Genomic DNA, 10350 nt, shown 5'->3' with positions numbered 1-10350 from the left:
TTAAAAACTACTTGATCTTCCATTATTGATAGGGTAAAGAATTGAAGGTGGATGCAAATCAGATTGTGATCAGCCCCTCAGTTAGTCAGCAGATTTCAGGGCATTCCATGCACAGTTATTTTCTGTGTAGTGGGGTTTTAGAAGGACTTTTAATTGTTTTTTTTTCTTAATAAAGCCAACCTGCAAGTAGTGGCAGATGTAGGCCAATGCTTAGGAGGCCTTTCTATTGCAAATATGCTTTAATTTGCTTTTAAGGGTCAGGCAGACCAGGTTTAATCTGAGCACTACCCAGCCTCAGTTCACAGTCCAGAAGGATCTCCTTTCTACACCTATTTTTGAATGGACAAATAGGTTAAGAGTATTTGCTTAGACCAGCTCAAGTATTTGTGTTATGTCACAGGAAATTTGTTCATCATACCCAATTCAAACTCATTTTCTAAATAAGATTCTAAGGAAAAACTCGAGCCACTTTTCAACCCACGCAACAGCATTCCTGTTCAGGACAGAGGATCGAAATTCAGGGAAGGGTTTGAGTTGGAAAAAAAGTCACCAGACAAGTAATATTTTCAGTATTGACCTTTATTGAGCAAGAACTGCTGTGACTGTTTTACATCAAACAACAAAAGGTTGCGTACTGTGCATGTCAACTAGGTTCTCCCATGAGCAAAAGTCCACCCTAATTGCACCAGTGAGGTAAACATAATTATTTATAAGTAGCTTTTTTTAAGGCTAGGAGAGTTCTGGTTCTCATGAATACTGTATTACTGTTTTCCATTTGGTTTTGGCTCAGTTGGTTCTTTGCATAATACATCTTAAATCGTTCCTCAGATATGTCCCCCCAACAGCTCAGGAAATTCAAAAGCTTCCTTTGCACATTTCATCTCATGCACTATTATTAGGATTATTTTAGAGCCCAAGCTCTGTGGAGGGAGCACATCTTGAGCCTGCATGCATTCCCCCCCTCCCCTATATTGCACAAAAAAGTAAAATACTGTGTGTCTGGAGCCTCCATGAGAGAACCCATTCTGCTTTGAAGCCGTCACTCACATGCATTTTGCAGCTGTCATATGGCTTAACCTTTTGCACCAACCCAAGCTCTTTAATTTTTAAATTTAGCTATGATCTATTTTATTCGGTCTCTTTAATCTCTTTTACTATGGCATGTGAAGTAACTTTCTCCACTTTCTTAGTGGACACTAATTTCTCCTCAAAGCTTTCTTCATGTTCCTCTACCTTCTGAGTGACTGTCACCGACTTTGTGATATATGTGGTTGTACTGTCCCCACCTTCAGTGATTTTCTCTGCTTTTTTGGTTACTACAATTTTCTCACCCTTATCATCAATCGGGCTCACATCTAGACCGTTAGTGACAACTCCCTTGTCTTCCTCCTCAACCTCCTTCTCTTTGGATTCCTCTTCCTTTTTCTCCTCCACCTCACCATTCACTGCAATGTCTTCTTTCCTGGACTCCTTCTCTACCTCGGCACTAATTTTTGTTACCTTTGTGACGGTGACGGTCTCCTCCACCACCGCCTTTCCGTCTTTGACAGGAGAGGCCGGCTTTTCTGGAGAACGGGGCTTCTCCGGAGTCACCGGCTTCTCTGGAGTGCGAGGCTTTTCTGGGCTCACTGGTTTTTCAGGAGAACGGAGCTTCTCCGGCGTCGCCAGCTTCTCGGGGGTCGCCGCTTTCTCTGGGGTCGCAGGTTTCTCCGGGGTCGCTGCTTTTTCTGGGGTCACAGGTTTCTCTGGGGTCGCCGGCTTCTCCGGAGAGGTCACCTTTGGTGTTGCTGGCTTCTCCGGAGATGCCGCTTTCTCCTCCTCCTTGGCTGGTTTCTCACCACCTTTCTCCACCTTCTGTTCTTTTCCTGCATCTGCTTCTTTCTGGGCAACCTTGGCTGGCTCAGTCACAGGGGATTTAGGGGGGGATTTAGGGGGTGACTTTGCGGGAGGTGTTTTGACCTTCTCTACCTTTGCTGCTGCCTCTTCGGCTTTGCCCTTGGCCTCAGCTTCTTCCCCCTCTTCCTCAGCCTCCTCCCCTTCTTCCTTTTCCTCTATTTCTTCTTTTTCAGAACCTCCTTCTTCTGCTGCGTCAGATTTTGCGGCTTCTTCTTCCTCTGCTGCCTCTTCCTCCTTTTCTTCCTCAGCTGCTTCTTCTGCAGCCGCCTTCTCAGTTTCTTCCTCTGCGGCTTCTTCTGCCTTTTCTTCCTCCTGGGCCTTGGCTGCCATTTCTTCCGCAACAGCTGCCAGGGCATCTTCCATTTCAGACTTCTCATCCTCTACCTTTGTCTCTTCAATGATTTCTTCTACAAACTTGTGCTGGACTTTCAGCTTTGGCGGTTCAATTTTTGTTTTCTGGATTTTAGTGGATGCTATTGTGACAGATGGTTGTCTGTGGGTGAATATGGGTCCAGTAATGCTTCCAGAGAAGGCACTGAATCTTGTCTCTTCACCTTCCAGTAGCTTCCTAAGGGAAACAGGAGGGGGAGGGGGAAAATGAACATAGAAACCCAACATAAGAGACAGTTATTAGAATATTTCCTTCTGTCAGCAGGATGAAATCATTTTGTATAAGGAATATGCTGGAGCTGATCAGCATAATCCATCGCTTACAGCCCCAGTTTGGCTTTCCTTGAATCAGCTCTTTTGCAAAATTCATATTCAGCAAACAGCTTCTAGCTTGGTTTGCATGTGGCAGGTGTAACACCTTCGGCTGATCAGCTGAAATTCACCCTTAATGACGAAAACTTCATTATGGTGTAAGACAGCACAGAGTATGGCAAAGCAGGTAACTTCATAGGCTGTATTATGACTCGGGTGAACTGGGAATTTGACACAGCCAACAGACCCAAAGGAAATATTGTGGCTGAGACATTCAAAGCCCATTAGGGTGTATGTCCTAGTTCAATAGCTCAGGCATCCACCTTTCTAGTGTGGCTATGAAAACTGAAGAGACTTTTGTTCAGCTAACTTATCTTTGGCAGCAAACAGCTATAGCCCCAAGGGTACCTGTGTGTTCATCTGAACAACCTCAGGAATTTAGGCAGATCTGGAGGTGGGTTGCTTTTACTTCTCTTATATTCAAATGCATGTTTTTCATCTAAGTCTGTGACCCAGAAAAATCAGCAGTTCTCCAGTGAGAGTTCTAAAGTGATGCAAAGGAGACTAAAAAAACCTGCCAGGTGATGGCAATAGCAAGCAATGTTCCTGCTCCAGATTAGAGTGGATGCTTTGGAGGAAAGTTGAGCAAGTTGTGACAAGCAGACTAGCACTCCCTGCTTGAAACCAAGATCAAGCAAGTGCACTGTCTCTCTCAAGTGATAAAAGGGAATTCAAGTGACAAGCACCGCTTGCTTGGCATATGCAAAGCAAACAGGGATTAAAAATAAACTTGTCTTTTGCTGCATCTTTTGTGAGGAAGGGCAGAATGCGGCACCGGGTGCCACTGCACTGAGTCATGCTACATATGCGGTGCCCACTGATCACCAGAGAGCTGCTCCCTAAGAAACTCTGGGTTCTTACTGCAGACACTGCTTGAGTCTATGTAGATTTTGAAACGCTTGTAATAATTTAGTCAAGCTCTAGTTTTACTTGTGTTTACTGCAGGGAGATACTTCTTATCTCTGCTAAAGCTTCCAAGCCAGCAGCATCTGCAGTGCTATTAATATTCCAGACATGTCTGCAATGATCCTACTGTACCTGTATGCAGCAATTTCAATATCCAGGGCCATCTTGACATTGAGGAGGTCCTGGTATTCCCTCAAGTGACGTGCCATTTCCCACTTCGTTCCTCTAAGCTCGTTCTCCAGCTGATGAATCGTGTCCTGCAACAGAGACGCAGCAAACCTCTGTGACACAGACATACGCTTGACGCAGAGACAGAGCAGAAAAAGTTCTCAGAAGGGACTTTCAGCCACTCATTCGCTGGGAGGCAGTGCCCAGATCACAGCAGGACCCACCCGGCTCTCACCGCCCTCCCCATCATCCGCAGCCACCGCCTCCCGCATCCCTCACTGCGGAGCTGGTACCCGGGCACTGCCACCCCCCCCCCCCCTCCCCCACTCGCCCCGGGCTCGGCGACACCCCCCCGGTTACCTGGTAGGTGCTGAGGTCGTTGTTGTGACGCTCCTCGATGTCGCTGAGCTGCCGCTCCAGCGACTCCTTGGTGCCGCGCACCGACTCCAGCTCGATGCTCTTGGACTGCAGCTGCCGGCGATACTCGGCGATCTCCTCCTTGGCGGAGCGAATGGCCTCCTTGTTCTGCTCGGCGGCTTCTGTCAGCTTGGCGTAGCGGCACTTGAACCACTCCTCGGCCTGGTGCATGTTGTGGTCGGACTGGCACTCCAGCTGGGCGCGGATCTCCTTCAGCGCCGTGGTCAGGTCGGTCTTCAGGTAGTCCTTCCTCTCCACCGTGGCGTGGGACGCCTGGAGCTGCGCCAGCAGCTCGGCCACCTCCTCCTCGTGGTTGCCCCGCAGAAAGGCCACCTCGTCCTGCAGCGACTGCACCTTCTTGTCCAGCTCCGCCCGCATCAGCGAGGCCTCCTCCATCTCCTTGCGCAGGGCGCGGATGGTGGCCTCCGTCTCGTCGCGGAGCCGCGCCTCGTCCTCGAAGCGCTCCCGCAGGCGCTGGATGTCCTCCTCGATGTGCTCCGAGTCCAGCTGGATCTGCGCCTTCTCATGGCTCACCTGCTCCAGGACTCCGCGCAGCTCCCGCAGCTCCTGCTCGTAGGCATCGCTCAGCTGCGCCCGCCCGGCGTGTTTCTGCCGCAGCGCCGCCAACTCCGCCTCGATCTCCTTGTTCTGCTGCTCCAGGTAATGCACCTTCTCGATGTACCCGGCGAAACGGTCGTTCAGCCCCTGCAGCTGCTCCTTCTCGTTGGAGCGGCTCAGCTTCAGCTCCGCCGCGCCGTTCAGCAGCGAGGACTGGCTGACGTCCAGGCTCTCGGCGGAGCTCAGCACCGTGGAGCCGTACACGGCCCGCGGCCCCCCCAGGTTGGTGCGCTTGTAGGAGGAGGACACGGTGCTGCCCGAGCCCCGGGACCACGACTGCGAGCGGAAGCCGCTGGACGGGGATGCGCTGGCGCGGCTGTAGGTGGCCCGGGTCTCGGTCACCCGGCGATACGAGGGGTTGCCGAGGGGCTCCATCGTGTAGCTCATGGTGGAGGGGGGAACTCGGGGTGGCGGGCGGCAACGCAGCGCTGCTCCGGCCGCCGCCGCCCTTTATAAAGCCCCGCCGGGCGGCAGCGGGGCGGCCCCGCACACGTGTGGGGGAGCGGCCTCCCCCCGGCCCGGCCCCGGCCCCGCCTCCCCGCTCCGCCTCCCCCGCTCCTGCCCCCTTCCCTGCTCCCCCTGCCCCTGACGCCCCCCGGACGCCCCTTCCCCATTCCCTCTTCCCCTTGCCTCCCCCGCTCCCTTCTCCCTCTTCCCCCCTCTCCCTTCCCGCTGCTCCTCATTCCCCCTTTCTGATCCCCTTGCCCCCGCTCCCCCCACTCCCTTCTTTCTCCCCTGTGCTCCTCCTTTTCCTTGCTCCTTCTCTCTTGCCCCTACTCCCTTCTCCCCGCTTCCCTAGGCCATCACCCTCTTTCATCCCTTTCTTTCCTTCCTTTCTTTTCTTTCTTTTGCTTCCTTTCTTTCTTTCCCTTTCTTTTCCTTCTTTCCCTTCTTTTATTTTCTTTCTTTTCATTCTTCTCTTTTTCTCTCTTTTCCTCCCCCCCCGCCCCCGCTTCCCGCAGTGGCCATGGCGGAGCGCAGCGCGGTGCCGGTACCGGGGCCGCTGCCGGGGCCGCCGGAGCAGCGCAGCCCGCAGGGTAGGGCCCGGGGCCGGGGCTGGAGCTGGAGCCGGGACCGGGGCGGCACCGGCGGCTGCAGCACCACGAGCAGCTCCCGCGGGGAGCGGGGTGGGGAGCAGGAGGGGTCCCAAGATGCAGCCCCCCCATCCCCGCATCCCCCTGTGGCGGGTGGGGTCTGACATCTCAAGGTCAAAATAGGGTAGAGGAGGGATGCTGGGTGGGTGCGCTGGGTGGGCTCACTGGGTGGGTTCCCAGGGTGGGTTCCTTGGGTTGCTTTGCGGCAAGAAGAGCTCCCTGCAAAGGCTTTGCCTCCGTTTTGGGGCGGGGGGGACGGCTGTAGGAAGAGGGATCTGCAGGAGGACGCTGGATGCAGCCGTTGCAGTGCTAGAGCAGCCGGGCAGTAAACAAGAGTTTGAAAGACCCCCCTGGCACCCAAAATCCTTTATCTCGATTCTTCTTTCCCTCCCTTTCCTCTTCTCTTTTCCTCCCACTCTTATGTTTTAATCTAAGGCTTGGTGCATTGCTTAGAAATAAATTTTCCTTCTTTGAAACCTTGTTAAAAATTTTGTTTGCATGGTACAATATACTTCTTATGGGTTGCATTCCAGTGACTAGATACCATCCAGACTTTGAACTCCTCTTGGGTGGATTACAGCTGCAAAGGCTACTGATTAGTAAGCTGCAAAAAGAAAAAACCTGCTGGTGCTAGAAAAAGCCCAGCTAGAGCTCCCATTGCAAAGCAGAGGGATGCTGAGGGGGGAGATTTTAACTCTGCATTTGGAAAGGTGCTGAAAAGGGCCTGCCTGTGCTCAGCAGTCTGTGAGTTTTTAAGCAGGCGATCTTGTTACCAGGCAAAATCCTTCTCAAAAATTGCCTTTTTGCCTTTAACCTGGAACATACGCAATTGCTGGGTTTGGTGCTGCGTTGTGGAGAGTTGGGAAGTCTGAGGGACAGGGTTAAACTTTGAGAGCCACATGGAACACGGTACCTCTGCTGGCTCATTAATATGATGCTGTCATAGGACTGCAGCACTGCAGTCAGTAGAGAAGTCAGAATTACTCAAGGTATCTACCGAATTGTATTCGCAAACACAGGCAGTTGGATCCACTGCTCGACCTCTCCCGAGTTCTATATGATAACCATAGAGAAAAGGTTTTATTATAATCGAAGCAATCACGGCTTCTAAATCTGTTCCGTTAATTTTGCTAAAAGTTTTCTCCGTGGACAAAAAGCATCTCTTGGGATTTCATTGGAAGTCAAACCAAAATTATTGTCTGTTATGGCATTGCATTTTATTTCCTTTTAGGGAAAAAGATATATTACGATCTGCTGGGTTTTTTTGACCTGTTAAGTAACCACTGGGAGGGGGAAACAGATCACATTTTTATACATATGGAAAACTTACAAGAAGAGAACACATATGGTTAATAGAGGTACTTGGGAGTTTTTATTATCCTCTTAATCTTCTGAAAACAAGTGAATGGTGTTGAAAGACAAGTAAGGAGGGACATATTGAACTTCACAATACAACTCCCTTTCATTAAATACCTTGATGCATTATTTGGTTTAAATCCATTTACCCAGCATGCAAAATAATTTGTTGCTTTATAATCAAGCAGTGATAGCATTTGACTTATTTAATATTGAAATTCAAGCAAGGCAAACTTTTCTAGAATATAATAATTTTCATGACACATATTGATTACCTTAAAAATCAAGATATTCAGATGAGGAAAAGTTTGCATTCGCAGAGGCATTTCCAAGCATGCACAGAGATACTTCTGCAATAAAATACATGCTTTTAATTTAAAACACATTCTTGCAATGTTTGTTTCTGCTCCATAATCAGATGCAAGTGGACAGTGTTCCTGCTACATTACCCTGAAGGTGATCTGAAGGTTACAATGAGTCAGGGAAATCAGCCTAAAACGATGCCTTAATTCTGATGAGCAACCGCTCCCTCTTTCCTGTCTCTCAGTATCCACTTTGGAGATTCTGAAATGCAGACTGATATTTCTGCTTATAGAGAACTTTTTTTGCCTCAGTTTAAAGCACAAGAATCGCAGCTCTGGAGCAAACTGCAACCTGATGTCTCAGCTTTGAAGCAGGAGGGAAGGAACAGAATCGAAAGGCAGCAGCATTGATTTCCATCTTGATTATACACTATTGACAAACCTGCATTAAAGAACTACTAGAGAAGGATGAGACTGAGTTCTGCAGCGTCCTTAAAACCAAACAAATAGAAAAATAACACAGAAGGAGCTGCACAAGAGCCTGGCTGCTTCCAGATAAAGGAGTTGAAAATATACCCAATGATAATGAATTAACTTGAGTATCTTTTAAAAATGATGGAATCAGATGAAATGAAGAAAATGTGGGTTTTGAGGGGGTGTTTTCTTTAGGTTATAGAGAGACAGTAGAATGAAGAGGACTGGACAGATAATACCATGCAGTTGGTTAGAGCTATTAAAAATTATCAGCTTGAAGGGTGTTTCTCTTTCTTAGTGGCTGCCTGTTTTTAATATAAGGCTGAATTAAGCTTAAGTTTAGGAAGTTTAAGCCTGAATAGGTCTTAGTGGTATCCATGCAAGGAGGGCAAACAATAACATCAGAAAGAGTTTTGTCAGAGTGAAAAAAGAATAAGGGAATCAGAATTTGGTCCGCTCATGTTCCACACCACAGAGTCCTGTAAATTGGTGTGATCCTCCAAGCCAAGGGAATCACACTGATTTTCATCAGCTGGAGACCTTGATGTCCTACAACCTTATTTGGTCCCGTAAACTTATAATAAATAATGGCCCACATAATCAGCTGGGGTAAATTGGTCCCATTCCAGCAGAGTCAAGAGAGCAAGGACATTTCGGTCTAGCTGAGCTTATGTCCTAGTAATATTTATATAGTGACAACTATGGAATAAAACACTTAGATTTATGCACTAAGGGCCTGGTCCTATACACTGTTGGATACTTCTTGAAAAAGGCTCTAAATCCCTAATTCGTGAGGAAGCCAAGAAGAATTGTAGGATTAGCAGGATGGCAGAGGAGTGAGATGGGATCATACACTGATGTTCTCTAACCGATAGTCAGGAAACAGTTCATTTCAGATTCTTCTAGTCCCTCTTGGAAAATTTGTCCGTATTCAAGGTATTCAACCACCCAATTCTGCCTTTTTAGAGCTGGCCAATTCAGGCACACAATAGAGCAGACACTGCAAAGGATCAGCTCTGAGCCACAGCCCAGGCAACGGAAAACTCAGATTTAATTGGCTTAGATGAAAAGCAAAGGAAGCAACGTGGCTTTGTTCCTTTGATGCCTCCACTCTCTGATTCGTTTTATGGCTCACTGGTCATTTTTCCTACTTGTATTATCTGATGTTTCAAACTCAACTATCCTGAAAGTCGCCATCCAGAAAATAGCACAGGTCAGGACAGCAATCTTTTAGTGATGAAGTGATCAAAAATAGCTCTTCCTACCTCGTTTTCTGAGTTTTTTTTTCCTAGCTCTCCCTTTCTAAAAATGTAACTTTGAGAAGTGGCCACGATGCTTCCTTTTATGACCACTTTTCCTAGAGTCGTACGTACTGTATGACAACGGTGCCGCAGGGCAGAGCTGTTTCTAGAGCGCTGCTTCCAAGGAATAGCGGAGAAAAACTACTGCAGGCTGGAAATCAGAGGAGGTTATCCATAGCCACAGCTAACTTGGACATCGGTTATCACAGCACGTACACCACGCCAACAGTTAGAGGCTTTATTGGGATAGAAGTCACATTTTTCAATACAGAAAACCTGCCTGATGGTTTAACCGCCGGGTTGATGTGCAAACCACACCTATGTTTAGGAGCAGTCTTTCAAAGTACCTTTTCTGTGGATTAGCTTGATTGGGATATCCTGGGCTTGACACATAACCCCAAACTGGTGGATTTTAGCACAGCGAAACCGCCGATGGTGTAAACGGGCTGAGAGCTCCGTGCGGGATCTGGGATCAGCGATGGGCGAGCAAATATAAATCAGTGTTGCTGCACTAATTTCACAGAGGTGCCTACATTTGCGCTAGTTGGGAATAAACCCTATAATCTATGAGCATTTATGCTTAAAATGCATGGACCTCACTCCACAGGCAGTTACTGGATGATATATGGCAGCTGTTACTAATTTGTTTGGGGGCTTGGCTTCTCCATATATGTCCTCTGTTTACTGTCACTTTGCTTTTCCACTCAGCTTTACTTTAGTACGTATTACTCACAAAGCAACAGCTGCCTCCTGCTTCTTCCCTGCGACATTTGACTTCTCTTCTATTGACTTGTTTTTAACTGAGGCAAAGAAATGCACTTAAATATGGATGATTCGTATTTCTGAAATAAAAGGCCTGATACGAGGAAACATGTTCTCCCTGCTAGTCTAATTGGTATCTAGGTTAATTGCTCTCATGCTGGATGTTTAATTGATTTGTGTAGAGAAAGCCAGTGAAAGGCCGTAGCTCAGTGACGGCACTATATAACTGCAATGACTCCTTATTTTTCTCTTTAATTAGTGCCAAAGGGAGAGTCCACCTTGCAGAGGGCTCCT

General features: G+C 48.2%; 1 protein-coding gene across 1 annotated transcript; it reads right to left on the bottom strand.

Moving 5' to 3' along the window:
• Positions 1 to 561: 561 nt before the first annotated feature.
• On the bottom strand, positions 562 to 5292 carry NEFM (neurofilament medium chain). The gene is made up of 3 exons (XM_005513535.2): positions 4093 to 5292; positions 3697 to 3821; positions 562 to 2464 (listed from the first exon to the last, which is right to left on the bottom strand). Exons 1-3 carry the CDS (start codon positions 5152 to 5154, stop codon positions 1129 to 1131), a joined length of 2523 nt encoding a protein of 840 aa, XP_005513592.2. The 5' UTR covers positions 5155 to 5292; the 3' UTR covers positions 562 to 1128.
• Positions 5293 to 10350: the final 5058 nt, after the last annotated feature.

The sequence above is a fragment of the Columba livia genome, chromosome 25 (assembly GCF_036013475.1).
Source record: "Columba livia isolate bColLiv1 breed racing homer chromosome 25, bColLiv1.pat.W.v2, whole genome shotgun sequence".
Lineage (NCBI taxonomy): Eukaryota > Metazoa > Chordata > Aves > Columbiformes > Columbidae > Columba > Columba livia.
This window is presented reverse-complemented; position numbering and strand designations above follow the sequence as displayed.